Source organism: Tubulanus polymorphus, chromosome 2 (assembly GCF_964204645.1).
Source record: "Tubulanus polymorphus chromosome 2, tnTubPoly1.2, whole genome shotgun sequence".
NCBI classification, from domain to species: domain Eukaryota; kingdom Metazoa; phylum Nemertea; class Palaeonemertea; order Tubulaniformes; family Tubulanidae; genus Tubulanus; species Tubulanus polymorphus.
The window spans coordinates 3,891,244-3,914,234 of record NC_134026.1 but is presented as its reverse complement, the minus strand read 5'-3'; the positions used below and the strand labels follow the sequence as shown (position 1 = coordinate 3,914,234).

General features: G+C 37.7%; 7 protein-coding genes across 7 annotated transcripts; 2 read left to right on the top strand and 5 right to left on the bottom strand.

Annotated features, from left to right (window-relative positions):
• Window positions 1-153: 153 nt before the first annotated feature.
• LOC141898496 (oxaloacetate decarboxylase, mitochondrial-like) lies at window positions 154-2,092 on the bottom strand. The gene is made up of 3 exons (XM_074784425.1): window positions 1,813-2,092; window positions 804-900; window positions 154-723 (listed from the first exon to the last, which is right to left on the bottom strand). The coding sequence occupies exons 1-3, from the start codon at window positions 1,890-1,892 to the stop codon at window positions 241-243; spliced, it is 660 nt and encodes a 219-aa protein (XP_074640526.1). The 5' UTR covers window positions 1,893-2,092; the 3' UTR covers window positions 154-240.
• A 158-nt stretch (window positions 2,093-2,250) lies between these two features.
• Window positions 2,251-4,647, bottom strand: LOC141898495 (L-fucose dehydrogenase-like). Its single transcript, XM_074784424.1, has 9 exons — window positions 4,461-4,647; window positions 3,999-4,037; window positions 3,796-3,893; window positions 3,562-3,628; window positions 3,240-3,331; window positions 3,030-3,134; window positions 2,823-2,890; window positions 2,629-2,725; window positions 2,251-2,542 (listed from the first exon to the last, which is right to left on the bottom strand). Exons 1-9 carry the CDS (start codon window positions 4,534-4,536, stop codon window positions 2,378-2,380), a joined length of 807 nt encoding a protein of 268 aa, XP_074640525.1. The 5' UTR covers window positions 4,537-4,647; the 3' UTR covers window positions 2,251-2,377.
• Window positions 4,648-4,885: 238 nt separating this feature from the next.
• On the top strand, window positions 4,886-8,032 carry LOC141899845 (PACRG-like protein). Its single transcript, XM_074786410.1, has 8 exons — window positions 4,886-4,979; window positions 5,210-5,425; window positions 5,871-5,938; window positions 6,120-6,210; window positions 6,300-6,434; window positions 6,567-6,674; window positions 6,972-7,052; window positions 7,162-8,032. The coding sequence occupies exons 2-8, from the start codon at window positions 5,246-5,248 to the stop codon at window positions 7,216-7,218; spliced, it is 720 nt and encodes a 239-aa protein (XP_074642511.1). The 5' UTR covers window positions 4,886-4,979; window positions 5,210-5,245; the 3' UTR covers window positions 7,219-8,032.
• Window positions 8,033-8,490: 458 nt separating this feature from the next.
• LOC141898282 (uncharacterized) lies at window positions 8,491-13,458 on the bottom strand. Its single transcript, XM_074784124.1, has 4 exons — window positions 13,331-13,458; window positions 9,783-12,829; window positions 9,561-9,657; window positions 8,491-9,477 (listed from the first exon to the last, which is right to left on the bottom strand). Exons 1-4 carry the CDS (start codon window positions 13,335-13,337, stop codon window positions 8,981-8,983), a joined length of 3,648 nt encoding a protein of 1,215 aa, XP_074640225.1. The 5' UTR covers window positions 13,338-13,458; the 3' UTR covers window positions 8,491-8,980.
• A 95-nt stretch (window positions 13,459-13,553) lies between these two features.
• Window positions 13,554-16,975, bottom strand: LOC141899570 (N-acetylglucosamine-6-sulfatase-like). Its single transcript, XM_074785945.1, has 10 exons — window positions 16,820-16,975; window positions 16,191-16,250; window positions 15,770-16,039; window positions 15,593-15,691; window positions 15,271-15,441; window positions 14,989-15,190; window positions 14,805-14,908; window positions 14,497-14,712; window positions 14,140-14,250; window positions 13,554-14,050 (listed from the first exon to the last, which is right to left on the bottom strand). Exons 1-10 carry the CDS (start codon window positions 16,946-16,948, stop codon window positions 13,904-13,906), a joined length of 1,509 nt encoding a protein of 502 aa, XP_074642046.1. The 5' UTR covers window positions 16,949-16,975; the 3' UTR covers window positions 13,554-13,903.
• Window positions 16,976-17,029: 54 nt separating this feature from the next.
• LOC141898546 (WD repeat-containing protein 70-like) lies at window positions 17,030-20,955 on the top strand. Its single transcript, XM_074784497.1, has 16 exons — window positions 17,030-17,153; window positions 17,307-17,393; window positions 17,484-17,830; window positions 17,960-18,019; window positions 18,204-18,337; window positions 18,595-18,748; window positions 18,848-18,924; window positions 19,005-19,179; window positions 19,270-19,369; window positions 19,444-19,528; window positions 19,607-19,745; window positions 19,830-19,930; window positions 20,017-20,096; window positions 20,180-20,296; window positions 20,413-20,581; window positions 20,755-20,955. Exons 1-16 carry the CDS (start codon window positions 17,135-17,137, stop codon window positions 20,837-20,839), a joined length of 1,929 nt encoding a protein of 642 aa, XP_074640598.1. The 5' UTR covers window positions 17,030-17,134; the 3' UTR covers window positions 20,840-20,955.
• Window positions 20,872-22,732, bottom strand: LOC141898547 (alpha-1,3/1,6-mannosyltransferase ALG2-like). The gene is made up of 4 exons (XM_074784498.1): window positions 22,698-22,732; window positions 21,902-22,418; window positions 21,615-21,815; window positions 20,872-21,533 (listed from the first exon to the last, which is right to left on the bottom strand). Exons 2-4 carry the CDS (start codon window positions 22,407-22,409, stop codon window positions 21,007-21,009), a joined length of 1,236 nt encoding a protein of 411 aa, XP_074640599.1. The 5' UTR covers window positions 22,410-22,418; window positions 22,698-22,732; the 3' UTR covers window positions 20,872-21,006.
• Window positions 22,733-22,991: the final 259 nt, after the last annotated feature.

Below are 22,991 nucleotides of genomic sequence, written 5' to 3'. Positions count from 1 at the left end.
TTGTCGTTTAACCGGGGACGGACTAACCGAGGTTGACATTCTAGCCATATGGACTGCAGCAGATTAAAAAGTAACCGTCAATAAGATGGCACAAATTATTAGATAAAATATTTATTACAATGTAGATCATTCATAATGATTGTAAATACCATACATAGAATAATATATTGCATTTTTACTTAAATACCATACATAGCAAAAAGATATTGCAATTTTGAATGTATCGGAGACAACTGTTAATCATTCTACATCAAATTTCATGGTTACAATATCATTAAGACCACAATTTATTGAGTCCCCAGATTTGACCGGGCCCACACCTGCAGGGGTTCCAGTTAAAATTACATCTTCCTCTTCAAGAGTGAAATATTGACTTATGTATGAAATTAAACTGGGTATGTCAAAAATCATGTCTTTAGTGTTTCCATCTTGGCGCATTTCATCATTAACTTTCAGCCACAGGTGTACATTCATTGGATCCGGCAAAGTAGTTTTAGGAATAAAGCCACTTATTGGAGTTGCGGTGTCAAAACCCTTCGCTAACGACCATGGATGACCTTTCTTAGCTAACTGACGTTGCATATCTCTAGCAGTCATATCCAATGATAATGCATAGCCTTTCACATAATCCATGGCAGATTCTGGGGTTATGTTCCTTCCTTCTTTCCCGATCACAACTCCGAGTTCAACTTCATGGTGAATTTCTTTGGTTTTTGGCGGTAGCTACAAAGATAAACCGATAGGATATAATTGGCCATCGAAAATACAAACTGGTCCAAACAGTCTCACCGTTTTTTTCTTACCTTAATTTTGTCACCTTCAAGTATATACGAAGATGTAGGCTTCAGAAATATAATTGGTTCAGTTGGTACGACGTTTCCAAGTTCTGCAGCATGATCTCTGAAAGTGAAGTTCAGAAATGAGATAGCGGCCAACAATACGGAGAGCAGCTGTTCGTTACAAGGGAACCTGTACATCGTCTAGTATTCAGACTATGCTGAAACTCGTCTCGTCTCCTCATTGAGTTAATGATTCTAATAGTATAGAGACAAAGTATCATTGACAGTCACTATCGCTCATTCGTGATTAATAAGAATGGCCAATGTTAAGACAAACACTGTTGACTGTCGACGCCGGCCAAAAGTAAGAAGGGGTCTAAATTTTAGACACGCCTATACAGTTTCCCTTCCCACTATGTGGCACTAGTGTTTAAGGAAGGATTCGAGTTATGGTTATGTTTAGAGATAGAGGTTAGGAACCAATTTGAATATTAATTGATGACAAGTGCGTTCTTCAGATTAACCCTCCGAAACAGTTAATCGAGATAATTAATTTTTTTTCAGTTCCCCACTAGAGCACGGGCAGCGGGAAAGCATGACATGACAACTCCACCACAACTGTGCTGACATGACAACTCCACCTCAACAGGCAATGACATACCTACTCTCGGTGCGATTCAAGAATAGGGGACTATAGCAATATATATGTAGTGATAGTAATCAATTAAGTAATAATATTAGTAATTGATAATGATGATATATAATGATAGTAATGTATATAGTAATTAATGATGATTAGGGAACTAAACCTAACCCTAATCCTAACCACTAGTCCCCTATTCTTGAATCTTATCCAGGCTCACTGTGCTGTACCTGTCCTGTGTGACTGTGTCAGCCTGTGCGGCTCTGTGCCTGTTTTTTTAGTGTCTGTGCTGTGGAGTGTGGGGGAGTCATCATGAGTAGTATGACTATGACTATGTCAAAAATGTCATTAATACCCAAAACAAAAAAAATGATCACTTGCTTAACTTACTGATAATTACGACCCACGCCAATAATCTTTCGACCCTTGGTGAAGAATTGCGGTATCGTTGCTGTGACAGACCTCGACATGGTACAACGATTTTCCTTTTCCTTAATCTTTACAATGCGCAACGGCCTTGAGCGCGATCACATGAAGTACGGAAGCCCGAGGAGCGTCCACTGGGTAATCGAATATCGCGGACGCAAAAATTCCGGACAAAAAATAATACTAAATAGAGGATACGTTTAATTTCGCCGGCGGCCAGCGTACCGCAACCGGCATATTTCCACCGGAGGCTTCACTTCATTGCTTTTATAAGGACATCAAAGTCTTGCGCTATTTCAAATTCTTACGCTACATTATCAATAATCAAGTCATTTTCCGTACGTTGAAACATGGTTGGAAAAACTGTCGACACGTGAGTGAGGAAAGTCAAAGAGATCGTAAGGAGCAATGGCTTTATTTGAAAATATCAACGATAAAGTTAATCAACGAGACAGACACAGGTTACTTTGTAAATTCCATAATCATCGGTAAAAATCATCACAACGCACTCATATTATCCGTCGCTAACTTATGAATATGGGTCGTTTTTATTTTCCAGTTGGGTTTTACGACCATAGTTGAGTTCGGCGCCACCACTAAGTATATGATCAATTCCCGTGCAGAACGTGGCTTCCGCCGCGAAATAAAGACAGGCTAGTCCGACTTCTTCAATTGTTCCCATTCGCCCTATCACCTTGAAAAATAGAAAACCTAGCTCTTTGAACACAAGATAACCTCTATCGTTTGTCTGGTAGAATTCATTTTTGATATTCTTTTGACCTGTGCATCTTCGCCAGCCTTGATGCAAGCCTCTGGATTGGACGTAGCTTTCGCTCCTTCTTCCCACAGTGGTGTCCAAACATTACCTGGACTCATGCTGGAATAGCCCAAAGAAATTAAAAGCATTCGATTTATTCTTGTAGAATACATATCATACTCCCTTGCTTGATTAGAAAATCGTTTGTGATACGTACATGTTGACCCTGACCCCGAATTTTGCCTCGTCAACTGCCAGTGCTTTTGAGAAGCTTGTGATTGCACCCTAGATAAACGTATTACATTAATATTTGTTACTAGGTCAAATAGATTTAACCTTGATCATAGTTCAAGCCATAACGTGACACTAATAGATAAAACTCATGATATGGTTGGACGAAACCGTCAAAAATATTTCAACATACCTTAGTCGCTGCATATGTGCATGCCCCACCCTGGCCCATTATACCGACTAAACTAGACATATTGATTATATTCCCTTTAGTTTTCCGCAAATGAGGAAGCGATAGCTGAAAGCGATGCGGAAAACGGATCAATTGCATTTCGAAAATAAATCAGATACACATGGTACAAACTCCGCAAATAGATTTAAACGTGAAGCAGAGGTGTCTCACCTTACAAAATGTGAAATAACTGACTATGTTAAGGTCTAGGATGTTGCGGAAATCGTCAATGCTGAAATCGTCAATCTGGGAGAACGGTGGATCTGCAAAAGAATTATATTGCCAATTCAGGGGTAGTTGCCCCCCTCCCAGAAATTTCCCTTATTTTTGCAAAAGTTAAGTATCCAATTCAAATATCCTTTCTCGGGATTCTTTACAACCCCCCCCCCCCCTCCTAGAAAATACTTCAAATGCAAGGCACGGATTATAATTATTCGATGGGAGGGCTTTTGTGCAAAATGTGAAATTTCTATTGGATCAATGCGTCACATACGCCAGCCAGCGTTGTTTATCAAACAATCCAGACGTCCGTATTTTTCAATAGTTTTTTCGACGACATTCTGAAAATAGAATTGAAATGCATCGCGGATATCGTATTGTTAGGATGAAGATCATTATGGAAGAATCTACTTTCACATTTCTGATAAATCTTTAATTAAAAATGTGTTTAAAACTTCAAGTTTTCCTAGCGTGACTCTTTTATCGCGGTCTAATCTGAATTATATACCTTGATATCAGCTTCCTTAGTGACATCACATTTCACGAAGTAGGTCGAATCTGGGTGAAGTTTGTTCAGTTTATCTTCAAGAGTTTTGCCGTCTTTCTCTATAGAACAAACAAAGCGTGAATTTGCGCGTACCCCGAATTTGACGAAACTGAATGGGAATTGTATTTACGTAAATGTACATTCACTTTCAAACTATGACTCACCTCCACGAGCACAGAATACGACTTTTGATCCATTTTCGACTAAAAGATTAAAATTTACTCGATCATAAAAACTTGAAAGAAACATTGGATCTTGATTTTTGGAAAATCACAGTATATATACGTCTTTAATCTACAATTCTTAAACTTTTATATAGTCTTGAGAGAGATCGATCTTTTCATATTTTTTTCAACGAGTCAATACCATGCTCGTTACCGTATGCAATTCATTGCTACAGCAGAAGACTTAAGAGAAAAGTTATACCGGGAAATAGCGAATACCGGGAAAATACGTATTTCTAAGTATGAAAAAAGGGACGGCATTGATGACGTGTACGTTTTGAAATCGGCGCCATCGTCATTGTGCGCAGGCCTATAAACTCAATCAGCTGTGATCACAGCTGTCATTGTGTGTGGCCTGAATGCCATATAATAGCTGTTCATGAATGCGCATTGAAATCTTACCAAAAACTCGAACACATCCTTCTCCGATTCCTTTCGAGCCACCAGTTACAATCGTCACCTTATCTTTGTATCTCATTTTGGGATAAAACAATGTCGCTCAGCAAACTGTTGTGCACCTCCACCCCCTTGCTGTACAGTCACGAGCTATTAAGTGACTAATATTAGCCGAGGAGAATTGACTATAGCAGCTAGACTATTAACTATCATTTAAAAATAACTGAGCTGCTCTAATTGCAATCGTGATATACACGATTTTGTAATTGATAGCTTTAATTTGATACAAATATTAAGAGTCGAATAGTGATATTTGTGGGCAGTTCGATCGAGCGCAAAAATAAACCGTTATATCGCAGGATTCGAACTGGATTGAAGTCATCATTGAAAGGAACGCTCTATGCCGTTTCTGAACTAATATTAGCTGCCTATATACGCTGCTAGCTGGGTGAAATTTATTTTCGTTCAACAAGTTCAAGTTAGTTTCTACGTCCGTCTCTTAAGAGTCCTGTTGATATTTGACCGGTAAATGAATGAATATTTATATTATTTTGCATTTTTTTGCTATTGGATACTGTTAGAATATGTATTCAAAAATAGCTAGGCTTTCTATTTTGTAAAGTTAAATTCAAATATGATTTTATTTTTTTGGACTTTTAGTTTTACTCTGCTCTGTAGCTTGTTTTTAAAAAGGCTCTTTCTATCAAAGGCTCTTTTTATATCTATATGAAGGGAAATGGTATTTAAATTTTCAGCAATATTGAAGACATTTAATTGTTAAAAGTTTTGAAATGTCGTCGTCGACCACCAGAAAGCGAAAAGATTCGTCGACAAGTTCTGGGAAGAGTTCGGCCGGATCCAGTCGGAGCTCGGCGGGAAGTTCTCGTGCAACTTCTGGAGGAGGAAGTTCATCTCACAGCGGTAGTAAACCTAAACCATCCGATGTTCTAAATCCAAAAACAATTGATCCAGTAAGTAGGTTGCTATGTCGTTGTCAGGTCTATTGAAAACTAGCAACTTTTTAAATACATATTCTTGGTTTTTGACGCCAAAAAACCGTTGCAAAAACGTTACAAAAATGTTTTTATTACATTGAAAACTACTTGTGTGAGTCTCCTCAAATACAGGCATTAAGCGTCAGAAAATCAATTGTGAATATTAGCTTCCACTTCATAATTGAATGAATGTTGGCTTTATTTTGTAATTGAAGTGATTTCATAACTCATTTTCTATTAAATAAATTCATAGGCCCTATGTTTTTTTTATCATAAATCCTTTAGCAGATCTGCAATACGTCATAAGTATTGGGGCTAGATTGGTTGCTGATCGTTCAAATGTCGATTATATTCAAAATAAAAATTAGTCAATGATTTTAACCGGTTAATTATTTTTCCCCATAATTTGTTTATTTCACAGTTCAGCAGTTCCAAAAAGAATCAGTCGGCATTTGCAGCTGTTTATGCGAATGGTGGTATTCCCTGCAGGTAATGTCTTAGAATGTTTACAAAATTATATTTCCTGGGCCCAAATTAATCGCAAAATGGTTGAACGTTCCCTTTTTGGATAGTTTTCTGCAAATTTTTCTTCATAATTGGCGAATGTCGAAATATTTTGCAATCACTCCAACGATGAATAAGGAATGTTTTTTCAATGGATTTTCTTCAGATTAATGCACGGATCTGTGAAACATAAATTGGCGTGGGACACACCTCCTGAACAAGTAGCATTCGACCCAGTGTTGATCACACTTGCTGAGGTATGACAAACAATCTGACAGTTAGCCGATCGATATTCATTGCCGGCTGTATAACATTATGAGATAATTTGATGTCCATATGGTTTCAGGGAATTCGCGAAACTGTTCATCCGTATACATTTGTAGCCCGATGCGGCTTTAAGGAACTTCTGGAGACCAGTGGTTCAGGAGAAAAGGCTGTTTCTTTACTTCCCAAATTACTGAATCCTTTAAAACAAGCATTGGTAAGCAATAACTTGCCTTCAGCTGCCTGGACGCATTTAACATGCATGTTAACTGGCTTAGTGAATGTGACCGATTTAAAAGCATCCCAGCCAGGCAACTGTGCATTGATGAAATTGCTGTTATATTTGCAGTCACATTCTGATAGTACAGTATTTGAAGCTGGACTTGATGCTGTAGTGCAGCTGAGTAATGCAGTCGGTCCTGGATTAAATCCTTACATAAAGAATATGCTAGTACCGGTATGTACCCCATCGTCTATACATGCTCTATTTAATCTGTGGCCATCTTGTTATAATGAGCCCAGATGAAAAAGATCCGATGGGAAAATATTTATATTCGATGATCTATCAGCTGATGTAACGATCGATGTTTAATTGTCCACTTTAAACCAGTAGCTTGTACTTTGCAAGGTTCCATTTACCGGACTAGTCTAAAAACATGTAGCCCCCTAGCCAAAATCCCTTTGTTCTCACAGGGTAGCCAATGTACTCATTATGAAATGTATTTCTCAAATGAAATCATGTTTTGCTTTCTAGCTGGCTAAAGGAATGATGAATAAAAAGATGAAAGACAAAATAACAGAATCATTACAACAAATAGAAAAAAATGGCGGCAAGGTAAACGCCTTTTATTCCAAGATTCAGATTGTATTTTGCATAATCAATCTAGACTGTTCGTTAAGAATCATCCATTCTTATTTACAATTTTATTCTATTTACTTTTCAGGAGCTGTTACCAATCATCAAGGCGAAGATACCGACCTATTCGAGTATATATTCATAGCATCCACAGACCGTGAACACCCTTTAGTTTCGTTGTATTTGATTGTGTTGTGGTATTTTACGACTGTGATAGATCTGATTGCTGCATTCTGTTAATCGGACATTAAACGCATTTCAGACTCTCTGATATAAGAAAGAACTCGAAACTTGTCGAGCTTTTTGCACCACTTTTAAATGAATAGAAAATATGCAGAGGTTTGTCGAGTTGTCCATTTTACTTGCAAGCATGAAATTTTAACTTCTTTGTAAGATTTTTGTTTGGAAATTTGAATTTTATACCAGTTTTATGACTACTGGTATCTCAGAGCTACCAACTGTTCAAAATAACGTTACAGTTAGTTACTGATAGATAGCACTTGTTAGAAGTTGGCAGCCCTGGTGTCTTGTTGTTTCTGTGAAATCATGCGTTAACAAATCTGTCACGCATGTGTTGTTGTACATACTAGCATTTCGATTGACTTTCACTATTTCGTATATCATAGTGGAGTACATATCATCTGTATTTAAGAGCTTACCTACTTAATGGGCTGGTCCCAAATGTTGTTTCACTGCTGAAGATATGCTCGTAATTCTGTGTACACATAATTATGGTCTGGTCAATGAAATCCTCGATAATAAAATCAGATTTTGCCAGAATATTACATCTTATAATGTTGTTTTTCACATTCTGTGTATATATACCTGGGGACCTCTTGAGACTGTCACTTACAGGAACCGTCCAATATCAGTCCATCATTTTGTGCACTTCGAAATGGTCATGATCCAGTTCTTTTCATCGTCCCGATGTGAAAGCTTTTGGACGAAATAAAAATACATGTAGGAAGTCAAAGTTTTAGTATTGTTTTCTCGAAGCTCATTTCTACTTCCTACTCCGACTTGACTTCATACTCTCTTGATTGCTCCGAAATCATCTGAATGAAGCTGCTCCTGTATATGAAGAAGATTCAGTAATGAATTTCGAAGTCCTCATTTTTTGAATTCACTCATTCATTCCCTGTGTGGAAGTTGGCAGCAAAAATCCAGGTTTCATGGACTGGTATTATTTTCTAACTATGTACTAGGTTGTTACAATTGGAATTGAATAAATAGCAGTCGATAAAACCAACACCATATTTTCAAGAAAACTAAAGAATTTACCAAAATCATTTTTATTCAATCCAAAAGAAAAATCTAATAACAATTTACCATGACTTGGTAATTTAGCACATGATATAATGATGAAACAAACTAAAAATAGTGTATTTCAATGTAAAAGTAGAATTAAAGACTTGATTAATGATTTGCTCAATCATTTATCCAAAATGTGAAACTGAAATTTCCATTAAAATACAAACTACCGGTAACATGATAACCTCGGTAAACATTATGAGTATCCTTTCAATAAATGGGTAAAAAATTAAAACTACATAAAATTCTAAATCTTCGAATTTTTCAAAACAAAACATTTCTGCACTAAATATAGTTCTGCTTTAAATCTAATAATTCAGTAGAACTCACTTAATTCAGACGACTACGGACTGCCCAGATTTCTTCGAATTGAATAATCTACATTGTTCCAGTTTAAATGGCCAAATATTTCGACTAAGCGAGTTCGACTGTAGTATTGTCTAGACTTCATACAAAAACAAATTTTATGCAGCAATTGAAAACGAAAACGATTACACTGCAGTAAGTTTGCAAATAAATTCTATGATATGAAAAACGAGTCATTCCTTTTTTGAATGAAAAAGATTTCGATTACCTGAACAGAAATGCCTGATATTTTAACATAATTGGGCGCACATATTATATGATCTTGCACATTCGGTCGTGTGTCTACACGAATTATGCAAGCACTGATGGGGCCTTCGACGAAAACTTCCGTCAAAGTACGAACATTTCTCGCAAGATAAACAGCGAACCGATTCAGACAGATGACACTGGTAGATATTATTAGCCTGATAGTGCGTATGACTTGGATGATTTCCCGGGGAACAATCACAATTGCAATGTCTATCACGATGGGAGTTAGAATGGCTCACATGACATCTGTGAGCGATGGGATTCGGTTCACCATTTGCGACGTATATTTCTGAACTTTCACTAGTTGAATCGGCATCATCGAAGTCTGCGCAACTCTCATAATATTCTCGATTACGCCAGGGTCGGTGAGTTCGCGAGGATTTGTTCGTTTGATCGGTCAGGACATCACCCATTATATCAACGTACGTTTCGTGCGAATTCACGTCTGTTCGTTGGTCATCGTAGTCCATCTGATTGGCTGTTGATGAAAGATAGAAGAATGTTCATACACATACGAATATAACACTGTAATTGAACAGAACTATTCATGAGCAATTTTACCTTCAACTTCAATTGTTGTGTCAGTGGCAAGACGAGGAATCAAAATATCTTCCTTCACCGGATTGTTGCCGGATATCAAGTTGTAAGTTGTGCAGTTCTGGAAATAAAACAATGAACAAAAATAAAGTGCATTTTGTTCTAACAGTGAACAGGTTAAAACTGCATTTGAATAAGTGAAAATAACTAATGATCAATGTTATCTCATTCATTGAGGAAGCTTACCTTTGGGGCCGTCATTAGATTATTTTTGCTATTTATACTATATTTACTTTCACGTGCCACTTTTTCAGACCGGCCAGTTCTCATTGGTTTCACTGCTTGTTTCCTAACTTCCTTTGGAGAAGTCGATAGCATACGCCTTTCATGTTCGTTACAGGATATGCATTTATGATTTCTAAGTTTCGAACACGAACTTCTTAGATTCCAGTTCAAGTTTTTGCTCTCAGTAGATTTAGGAGTGGTGACCTTTAACGATTTCCGATATTTCCGATGACGGCGAATTGGAACTTTAACGGCTTCAGATTCAGTTTCATTTTGAACTAAAGACATATCACCATCATGAGAATTTTCATTTTTATGGGATACTATTGTTTCTAAAGTTCTTTGTTTCTTCACTTGATGGGACCAAGGTTTGTGAGATCTATATCTTCTCTTCAAAGCCAAGCGCCGAGGTTTGGGATGTTCGACTTGTCCATTTTGCGAAGAAACAGTCGTTGTTCCAGTAACTTGTTGTATTTCACTAGTTTCTATCTCATTTTCCGGTCTTTTCTCTACATCAGAAATATTCTCCGTCACAGAACAGACTCTCTGATGATGCACTTGACGTCTTACTAGTGACGATCTAGAGTGATGTTTCATAGTGATTGTTCTCAAACTTGATAAATCAGTTCGATGGAGAACTACGTAAGGATTCTTCAGTTCTTGTACATGACTCGACATAATGCAGCTTCGTTCTTGGTACACTTCCCGTCTTCGCTGATTTCTATCCGTAGTACTCAAATTGAGATTTTTTCTCGGCCTACCTCTTTTCTTCTTGTTACCAATTGCTTTCAGATTAGCTTCTTCGCCATTGCAATCAGACATACCGGTATTATTTGGACGTTCAGTATTTTCGGTACAATTTTCTTGATCATTGAAACAAATTTTGTAGAATTCGGGTATCGGTGCGTCTGCTGAAATCATTTCCTCTATCTTCGTAATAATTACTTCTTTCTGATCGTCATCAATCAGCATTTCGAAACTTCTTCTTTTCAGTGAAAATAGGGCGTTGAAAACACGTTCAACAGTAACCAAATGACCAATTTTGATGAGGTTTATCGAAGAATTCTGGTTAAATCTGTGCACGATTCCGTTCAATCGGACCATCCCCATTTCTTGAGAATTCATTTTGAAATTAAGCATTTGCAAGCGAGACAATATTTTCACGACGATATCCACCGTAGTGAACCTCACCCTCTTACCCGGTAAAAGAATGCGTATCAATTCTATTAAAGCTACGTATTTCTCTTCATCTCTCGTGATCGAGATTAAAGAATACACTCGAGTGTTAACGTATATCTTTATCTTCGCGGCGCGTTTTTCTTGTTCGTTATTTGCGGCTGCTTTAATTTTCGTATGAAAATCCGGTTTCTTAGTCAACAGAACATCCTGCGAATTCGATTTGAGCTGCAAATACGACATATACTTTATTTCCGTCCATAGCTCCGTGATATCCTTGTTTACCGCGACATCGAACAAGCGCATCAGCAGTTCGAAAACGCGTTGAGCTTCGATCAACAATTCCGAGTTTGTTACCGCTAATCCACGCTGCTGAAGGAACGTCGCCTCTTCCGGGAAAATCGAATACGACAACGGAAGGTCCGCGTTAGGTAGACTTTTGTATAGATCGTACAAATCGTCGACGCGGACGGTACCGCGCAGACTGGCCGAAATCTGTTGAAAGCACACGCAGTAAATTCTCGCGCGTTGAATCAAATATAAATCAACGTCGTTCATACGCATGAATCGAATACAAATATAAAACATTTCATTGCTCGACGAAGCAGGAAATTTCACGTTTTCATTTACATCAATTTCGGCAACAGTATTTGCGCTGTCTACGGATGACGTCGTTTCCTCTTCGGCGTCCATCATCAACGCTTCCCAGTTGAAATAACTCTGAAGATTCCCGCTGACGTCCGGCTCGCCAAAAAGCGCATCTTCGGCGCCGTCGGGATCCGCTAAATCCCAACTTTCCATAATCAAACTGTCATCGTAACTTGCCGCGTCGTCACCGTTCAACTTGTTTGATTCGACGATTTCGCTCTGTTTTAAACACTGCAATAATAAATCATCGGCGTTCATTGTCGATTCGACGGATCGAGCGCGGCGCAACACGAGCGCCGGTTTACTGAAATTGCCGTCGTCGAACGATTGGGCGAGGACGCTATTATTATTTTCATCAGACGCGCTCGAAACCGATAAAACAGAATTACTACTACTGCGACAACGATCTCCCGAATTCTCGAGATTTTGTTCGACAGGAATAGACCGATTTCCATCGAACTCGACGCTGTTTATCAGACTATTTGAAGTACAGTCAGCGGTTCCGTACTGATTCGGCTGTACTCCCGCGAATCGTTGCATAAGTTGATAATTCTGCTCGGTAAACAATTCATCGTTAGCGGGAAGATTGACAACAACCTGATCATTTATTCCGATGGTTTCCAGTTTTGTAGCTAATACTCCGGTGTCATTTTCAGATACAATCTCACAACCAGTAGTAACGTATTGGTGGTCTTGCGTTAATGGCGACGATTCCGTATCGACGCATTTCACGATCCTCAACGAATTCATGAGTTCATCGCGTGATTTTAAGTCTGTCGTTTCATCAACCACACGCTTTGTCGGAGATTTCAAAAGGGTCGTAGTTTTGCATTCATTTTGACGATCATCGGCAGCAACGAGGAAATCATCGCAAGCGTTGCTCTCAGCGGTAGAAGTAATCGTGTTCTTATAGTTACTCATCTCTTCAATCAATTCTGCCAAGGAGTCTTCTTCGGTGAGCCTACCGTCTGTTATAATCGCCGGAGAACTATTCCCAATATTTTCCATTGAATCCTTTGATGAAATTTCCACCTGTAACTGATAATCCAAAGGGTCCATGGTAGCAGAATTTACATCGCTTATTCTATCCTCGCTGTCCAATGAATCATCGATGATCAGTTTTAAATCGTCGTCTTCGCTTTCCATACCGCTGCTGGTTTCCATTTTCGGTGAACAAATTCTCACTAAAAATAAAATAGAAGAGAATCGTACGAATGAATGAATTTGAACCAGTTATTTGACTTCTGTAGTTTAGCAAAAAATACGAAAGCAACCATGCTGATGCCTTACATCTATGTTTGAGAGGACGTTGGGTGGCCTAGCTCAGTCAGTTTTGGTGGAACATACCCCATGCCGGTTTTAATAGGACCAGATTTGACTGACAGTTGAATTAAAACACTCATTGGATTGTTTAATCCATTTTCATCCAATAGTCCAGTCTGGTCCTTCAAAGACCTGCATTGGGTATGTACCACCTAAACTGAGCTAGGTCCTCTCAAGTCAGGTTGAAGGAAATAGATATATGTGCAGCACTTTTCTCTATCATATCACCTGGACCCGCTTGTTTTCTACGGTTCAAAAAGACGCCATTTTTGAGGTACTATTTCAGTTTCGTGATGCTCTAAATCTAACTAGAAACCACAATTGAAATTCTGATTCAACAGCATTTTCTATCGAATACTAACCGTACATTAGAAGCACACCATTTCGACACTTCGTTGAAACTCAATATGCTTATTCAAGCAATCCACAACCATTCCACTTAATCTTGAACCACGTGCGTCGCAGCATCGTCCCCGCGTTAAGTACACCACTCATGCGTGGAGGCAGTGTGTCTCCGCAACCAAATCCCGGACTGCGAACCGGACAATCGAAAACAACTAATAGTATAATATTCATTTTTGCCAGTTTTTAATAAATAGAAAATAGTCATAAATTCATTTAATAACACAACAATTAAAATAATTTAAAAAGTGACTTTTTGACAAGATAGATCGTAAAATGTACACATAAACATTATTGAATTAATTAATTTTACTCAGTGATACAATTTCAGGGCCGGCCATCAGTTCTAGGTGCACTCAATTTTCTTCAGGATTATTCAGTCACAAAATCCTCTGTTGATTAAATAGCATTTGAAATTCTGCTTAGCAAAACTTTCTGCAATTTCTTAGCGCCAGATCAATGTATTTATCTCCTTGTAAACAATATCACAGAGAGAAACCGATGGCATCACAAATTTTATTTTTGAGTTCAACTCATGCTGCACGACAGGATTCACCTTTACAGTGTTTCAATTTCTGTAATCTCATTAAATAATCTGTTTTAGTCCTTGGATCAAGTGTATTCACACTATTTTGAAGCTGATAAGGATCGAATTTCATATTGTAGTATTCATAGAAATTCTAAAATAAGAAAAAAATTTATCTTATTTCAACGTATCAAAAAAAAACAACATTTAAATCACAATCTACGAATATCTGATTGTTTTTACCGGTTCATTCAGGAATTCACAGAACACGTAGTTTTCTGTCAAATTGATGAATCGTAAACATGAATATGTGTTATTCCAAGCGTCTTCACAAACACAATCAGGGAAACAGATCTACAAGATAAAGTAGTCAAACAATGATATCAACCATTTAGCATGTCAATATTTAATAAATGTACTTGTAAAACATTACATAGACTACTCCTTAATCTAACATAAATATATTTGGTAAAACTTTCCATTTCCCCAATTTTCAGCTCAGTTTCCAGTCTCAGCAAGCTATTTACCGTCCCAACAGAATAAGGCAGTCTACTTAATTTGAATTCTGAGTTTTTCATACAGGGCCGACAACAAACTTACAGCTACACCACGGTTATTCAGCCATGGACATCCTTTGATCTTGATCTTGTGCTCTCCAAAATATTCAATAAGCATGTCCCTGTGTTGCGGGGGTAGATTCGTTTGCCGATTATTGACGAGTAAAGGAAGAAATGATTTGCCATCCATGTAAGAAGGAGGTGGAAAGAATCCTAGATCAAGGAATGTTGGTGCTAAATCGATACTCATAACTGGATCCTGAAAATAAAGTAGGCATAACATACAATATAAAATTCCTGAGATCAAAAACTCACATACTCAAAAGCTAAATTAGACAAATTTAGACATACCTGAATTTCAGTATTTGGCTTAATTCCAGGCCCTCGAACTATCAATGGTACTCGTATGTCAAACTCATATAACTGTCTTTTATCAGTGGGCAGTGAATATTGACCTGAATCCGAAAAATACTTAGATCTCACAAGGCACACGGTCTAATTGACTGATGAATTAGATCTAAAAATGTTTAACTACCTAAATGAAAACCATTATCCGATGAAAAGAATATATATGTGTTATCGAGTAGTTTCTTTGCCTCAAGCGTTTTGACAACGGATTCCACCAAATCATCAACAGACAGTAACGTTTTCCATCTGTTTCTGAATGTATCATCTAAGTATTCTATTGACGTCTGCGACATCGGATTCTTCGCCGTTCTAATCAACCAATGTTTATCCTATTTCAAAAAGGTACATATCTTAGAAATTACCACATACATGAGTATTCAACTGATCAATTACTGTTTTCTGAACTCACCTTGGCGTGAATGTTGAAATTTGGTTGTCTGGGTGATTTAGAAGTGTTGAAGCGGTGGGAATATTGCGGAGCTGATGTGAATGGTGCATGACAGGCAGGTGTTGATAACATCATGAAGAATGGAGCTCCATCATGAGTTTGATAATCAAGGAAATCTTGAGCTTTTTTTGACTAAAATTCGAAAGAGCAACAAATTTAAAACCTGGACCCAATTCTTCTCTAGCAAATAGTCGAAATACTCTTCGATGCAAAATGGAGGACTTCATGGAATATTGGATATGAAGGTATCCCCATGATGGGCAGACCCTTGAACTGTACTTACTATTAGATCAGTGAGATAATCAGATGAGTAAATGCTTCCATGCTTTTCAGCAGTTCCATTTACTGACAAAACATAGTTATAGTACGCTGAATTTCCTACCTGTAATAAGAAATTAAGATTCATTCAAATATATTTCACAAACGGCACCAAACACAGCGGATAATTCAATTGACATACCAATCCTATCCAGCTATCCCAACCAGGTGGGACATGTTTCACTCCTCCACCTTTTTTCTTGCCATATTGATTCAGATATTTCCCAGCAAACATTGTCCGATAACCTTGGTTTTTGAGATGGGTTATGAATGCACTCTTTTCCGCCTCTTGTCGCCAAGATTCGCCATTACAATTGCCTTTGATAGAGTTATTGAACACAGGTATATTGTGTATGTAACGCCCGGTTAGAATAGCAGAGCGACTAGGACAACACAATGGAGAACTAACAAACTGAAACAAAAATGGGATATTGGTTAATTCCCATCAACGACAGTCATACAAGTGAGTGATTTAATGCATGCAGATTTGCACTGTACAGTTGTTATCAAAGACTAATCTCAAACCAATAACCAGGCACTAGTGAAGTATTGATTTTTCTCACCATGTTTTTAAATGTCACACCTTCATTCATAAGATACTTCTTCACTTTAACCATTGGTTCCTAGAATAGAAACCTAAAGTTTAAAACCCTTTCAGTGCTAATTGATTAATACTCAAAAGAGCTGGAGATAATTCAAAAATTTTCAAGAATTCCACCCGGGTGTGTTGAATAAGGGGCATACCGCTATAGTGCATCTGCACCGCAGCCTGGTGTATTGTCATTAGGCCTACTTAACAACAGTGTTTGACAGGTGCTGTCATCACCGGCACACGGTGTATTAGTCCATCACCGATTTTTACAACCCAATGCGGTGTAGATACACTGAAGGGTTTAACCAAACAGAACATTGACAATTGGATAGTAAGTTCTGACAATACAATAATTTTACTTAACTTAGGTATGGACTTTTATAGTTTCAAATTCATAGTTTTTGCGTATTATTTTAAGGGAAATTTCTGGTTTTCATTTTACTTATAATAATCCTTAAATCAAATGTTTTTATTAACAAATTTTCTTTCAAGAAATAACTGCTTAGTGTTAACTGGTTAATCAATCAATGATGATACTTGTTGGAGACTCAATTTAACTAAAAAGTCAGTAAAAATACCGTTTTCAAGCAAAATACGTACCATCCCATCCATGACAACATCCTGATCATCAGTCAATATGAAAACTACATTTGGAGGTTTAATACAGATGCTATATTCACGCACCAGGACAACGTATATCAGGAAAATAGTCAGTAAATTGCTGTACATTTTGAAAATACTGTTAATTGAATTTAATTGAATTGCTGGCTCCACCTAGCGGCTGGCTGAAAGTCGTCCCCATTTAGCCTATGTCCCCTCTGTAATACTTTTTTGTATTTTGTGAAAGTCCCGAAAATTTTCGTCGATTGTTCATTTCGGTACTAAAACTCAAGACGAAATAACAGGAAAATCATCATGGCTGAAGAACGGAAAGGTTCGTGTACAATAACGCGCAAAAAACGAAAATGTACCGAAATAACAAAAAACTCCAACAAGTTAAAAAGCATTATTGATTCTTGAATCATGACTGCCATATAACTTTCCTCACTAGTTTGATAAATATTTTGCTGATAATATCTATTTTCAGCTGAAAAGAAACCTAAGACGTTCGATTTCATGGCAATGTTCAATGAAGCACGTAAAACTGCTATGGAAAGATCAGAGAAAACGCTAGGTACGAATTTGAAAATATTCTTCACAAATGTTGTTGTACAGCCTTGGCCCCTACTAAATCTGAAGCTTTGTATGTTTTGATTGATTTCAGCCGAGCGGGAAGACCTCAGGGATGAAATCCCCGAAAACTTAAACAAAGAACAGAAAGATAGAGAAAATTTAGCGAAAACAAATGTGTCGAAGTCAAAATGGAAGTCAATGTCAGGCAGCAGCGAAAGTGATGTGACTTCGACAAAGCCATCGACGTCAAATCAGTCAGATAGTGATGATGATGATGATGATGATGACGATGATGATATGATTGGTCCTCCGATACCAGCGTCAATGGGAATATCGAAGAAGAATGACGATGATGATGAAATGATGGGTCCACCGATTCCTCCGACGAATCCGTCTGCTGCGGATGAGGAGGATGATGATGAAGAAGATGAAGAGGAGGTAAACATTCAAAACAAATTAAAAAATCTGTTGCCATTTAATTTGATGATTAACCCAGCTCTAAAGTGGTCGGTTGAGTGTGAATGCTTCAGTCCCTAGTAATATGTGTAACTATTGTTTTCCTTGTAGAAACCAGTGAACAAAATACCAGCTAGTCATGAGATTTCACTTGATCACGGATCTAAAACTGTAAGTTGGTTCAGTATGGTACTAATACATCTTTCTACATAAATTGTTTAGTATTTTACAAGAAAAAATCTATTTTACAAAGAACAGTGAGTTCAATTTTTCAAGAAATATCAGTTCGAAATTTCTCGGTACTCAACTCAAATTCCACTCAATTGTTCCGACTTTTTACATACATTATATGCAGATATCTGCAATGGCTTTGGATCCATCGGGTGCTAGATTGGTGACAGGTAGCATTGATTATGACGTGAGGTTTTGGGATTTTGCTGGAATGGATGCTAGATTTCAGTCATTCAGAAGTGTTCGGCCATGTGAAAGGTGAGTACATGAGGATGTATATGAGAGTAGATACAGTAGACCTCGATCAACTCGGGCAGATTGTGAAGGACGAATTCGGTCTGAGTCCTCGGTCCTAATTATGGATAAGAAAATATGTTTTTAGCAAGTCACAAAGATCATTTCGTTTTTGTCCCGAGTTACCCAGTCATAAGTAAGAGTTGGCCATGTAAGACGAGGTTTACTGTATCGTACGTGCATGTATGTGACACTGATGCCCCTGTGTATTCATAATTCAGTCATGCCATTCGAGCATTGGAATACAGTCCAACTGGTGAAAATATACTGGTAGTTGCGGGCAACTCTCAGGCTAAGATTATTGACCGAGATGGATTTGAAATAATGGAATGTCCAAAAGGTGATCAGTATTTAACTGATCAAGCGAGAACAAAGGTCAGTTGAGTAATCATCAGTAATTGTAGTTGGAAGGCAGACGCTGGTATGTTTCTTAGAAGATATTGTTTAGATTAAGTTTGATGATGCTCATTTCAGGGACACTCTGCGATGTTAAACAGTGGCTGTTGGCATCCAAGAGTTAAAAATGAGTTCATGACTTGTGCTAACGATGGGTAAGTTAGATCTAGATATAGTATATCATTCCTCGTGAATAATTAGGGATTGAAATTTGAAAGCATTTCCTCTCTTTTAGAACGTTACGTATTTGGAATGTCGGTGGGACTAATCATAAATTCTGCGTTAAGTGTCGATCAGCGCAGGGTCGAAAGGCAGTCCCGACGGCTTGTACGTTCAGTAATGACGGACGATGGGTGGCTGCAGCATGTCAGGACGGATCCATTCAAATTTGGGACCACAACAAAACATACGTATGTCGGCAATGAGATTCTCTAAGAGCATGAGAAATGCTAGTTAATTGCATGTAGAATATATCTAGGTATTGTTTGTTCAATGGACAGGTGAATGTAGCAATGTGTAATCGTACTGCGCACATGAATGGTACCGAGACTTCTAAGCTATGTTTCTCATACGACGGTCAAATCTTAGCGTCTAGAGGAGGTAAATCATTTTCACCATCGTCGAACCTGTGTGAATGATAAAGACTGTATTCGTTAGTTGGATTTTCATCGTAGGTGATGATACTGTGAAATTATGGGACATCAGAAATTTCAAGAAACCGGTACACGTAGCAGAAAATCTATATAATCGATTTTCGATGTAAGTTTTTTGCTTGTAAGTTCATTCTTAATAAACCGAAGTTCGAAATGGATTTACAGCTTAAAGTTTGAATTGCAGGACTGATGTGCTGTTTAGTCCAGATGATCAAATGGTTATTACTGGTCTTTCACTAAAGAAAGGAGAGACAGAGGGAAAACTAGTGTTTTTAGACCGGAATGGTTTGAATAAGCTTTCTGAGATGGTCGTCTCAGAATCGGTATGACAATAAATCAGATAATTCTGAAGTATCGCAATATTTTGAAATGGAATTGAATAATTTTTGAATCTTTTTACTTTTTAGAGCGTTGTTCGTTGCATTTGGCATCCTAAACTAAACCAAATGGTTGTCGGTTGCGGTGATGGGCAAGTAAAGGTTTATTACGATCCAGACAAAAGTCACAGGTACGCAGTAATCTGTGCTTTGAACTGAATATAATCAATAATACGATGGAATCTATTTCTGAAATGTTTGAGTAATTTGTTTTAAGGGGAGCTAAACTTTGCGTTGTGAAAACAAAGGCAAAATCCAAACAAGTTGAAGTAATGGCCTCTCAGAATGTTATTACACGTAAGTTGTTGGATAAAGAATGTGTGAATGTTTATGAATGTTAGTTAACTGTGTATAATCATGATCAATGATGAATGTTTCAGCCTATGCATTACCTATGTTTCGAAAAGACAGACCGAAGAGTACTCGAAAACATGAAGAGAAAAATAGGAAAGATCCGATCAAGTCACATCGCCCCGATTTACCAGTTTCTGGACCAGGTAAGACATTCTGCTCAATATAACTCAGATTCAGTGTTTTTTATTCGTCCCAATGGTAGCATTATAAAAGGACTTTTACCGTAGTATAAAACTCATGATTTATTGTATATTTCTAGGTGTTGGTGGTAGAGTTGGAGCTAAAGGTGCTACACTTTCTCAGTATGTCGTACAGAACCTCATCATGAAGAGGCCGGATCCGTATGAAAATGATCCTCGTGGCGCCATCTTGAGACATGCTAAAGAGGCTTCAGATAATCCATTTTGGATTTCACCGGCGTACACAGAGTGAGTAGTAAAACTTTTACAGTAGATGCTGTCGGCTTGGTAAAATGCTGTCAAAGTTGATCATACCCCAACTTCCACTACAGGGTTGTTCCTAGTCATTAAAATTTTATTAAATTACCATTTCATCAGCGTAGATTTACTGATCTCGACTTTGTAAATGTTTTTCTCTTTAGAACTCAACCACACACAGTGTTCCACAACAGCGATGATGACGACGAAAAGGAGGAACCGACTTGGAAAAAACAAAAAGTCAAATAATAAACAACAACAAGAACCTCGGCTTGTATTCAGTGTTCACCTTTAAGCGAGAAATTTATTCATCTGTCTTTGAGAACCAGTACCACGATATTATTATGAAGAGTTGTATGTAAAATAGATGTATGTATTATTATAAATCTGTAAATAATAATGTTTTATAAGTAAGACTAGTCTTTCTTCTTATTCAAGGAGGGCTCACCCAGTTCACTGATGATTGCGTTAATGTGCTCGGTAAAAGCCTCGAATGAAAATTTATCGAGCACATGTTTCCGGGCTGCATCTCCCATGTCTTTAGCTATGGATTGATTAATTATGATTTTAAGCATTGCATCGGCGAAGCTATCTGGTTTTGATTCGCAAAGGTATCCGGTTAATTCGTCTACAACAGTTTCTTTAGGTCCACCGCTGTTTACTGCGATTACCGGACATTTCATATACATGGATTCGATAGGAACTATTCCGAAATGTTCTTTATCAGGCGTGTATAACAAGCAAGTACTGTGATGCAGAAGCGTCCTTTTTTGGATATCGCTGAATGACCGAACGAATGATATATGAGAATTTAAATCTAGTTCGGCTGCGAGTTTTTCCAGTTCGAGGTGATACTCCTTATTTTCTCGAACCCGTTCGTCATAGCCCCCGGCTATAACCAGATGAATACCATCCAAAGTTCCATTTAAACTCTTTACTTGAGCTAGAAATGAAGTGAAATAAAATACAAGATTTCTGAAGGTGGAAAAGGAAACGAAGGTTTGTAGACTAGAAGTACACATACCCAGTGCTCGGACGGCTAGAGCGATATTTTTCTTTCTTTCATATCTGTTGATCGAAAGGAAAATGATGCGTTTATCTTCAGGTATCAGATCACTAGTCGGAGCAGGTATGGCTTGGTCGAGAGTAGAGAAATTTGGTATCGGGTATAAAACTCCGGGTCGAATGTGCGTCAAACTAGTAAATGTTTCCTTGAATACTCCAGCTGGAAAGAGAATATATTCAAAATTTGGAGAAGTGGAGAGACGTATTGAAATATAATGAGTATATTCGACTGTTAACGCATTCTACCTGTAAACAAGCTATTCACAAGAACCAGGTCAGCCATTCCAGTAGTTTTCTCTTCCATCCAATCAATAGGGAATCTATATAATTGCTTCAGACGGCTTTTTCTCTGGGTAAGCAGCATATCGGGGAAATGACAATAAAACAATATCTTTGCTGTCGATAGTTTTAGTACCGGGATACAAGCAGAAATCTGGTCACAGTAAATAACGTCAAAATCGAGTCCGCTGAAAAGAACTAAGTAAAGTGCTGCGTATATCATTCTTAGATAAGCGCATAGTGCATAGCACTTTCCAAAAATGCTTCTTGGCAGCCAGTCACCGGCTGATGTAACTTTCAAAGTACCATCTCTGGTCTCTTCAAAACAATGACCAGGGTCATGATGAGCAGTGATGAATTGTACAGAATGTCCACGGGATTTCAAAGCCAGGGCTGCATCTATGACAGCTCTCTCAGCCCCGCCAATTCCAAGATCTGGATGCAGAAAAACTATCTTTTTCGTTGAGTTAGCCATTGAGAGAGTCTGAAATAAGGAAAGAGAAGCTATTTCATGACATGGTATTGTTTCTCTGGTAGGTAGTGCGTCTGACACAAAAATAGGCGCATCAGTTCAGTTTCAGCTTCATTCAAGTTTCTGTACTTTTTTCAACTTCTTTAGTTTTTGGTGAAAAATAACAACTTTGATGATAGGATTCTTGCGTAGAAATTTCTTTTTTAATAAAATGGCCAATATTTTACAAGATGATAATTCAATAAAAGTGATATCACAATTAGTTATTGATGATTAATGAAAAATAATGACCAGCGCAGCGGAATGAAAATATTTGCTCAACGACCTTGAAATCTCGGTTGTTCTCTGACCTAAAAGTGGATATACGTACAATGCGGACTCCTTTTCTCCAAACATTGAAAATCTCTCTACATCCAAAAATACGATTTAATTCTATTTTGGTAGGGATTAAGGAAATAAGGATAACAATATTATATTTCTCAGTGAACGAACAGAATGTAAGTCAGAATTATTTGTGAATGCTAATATTTTGGCTTAGGCCAATACCCACGTTATAGCGATTCCCCATATGCACATTCCTGGCTA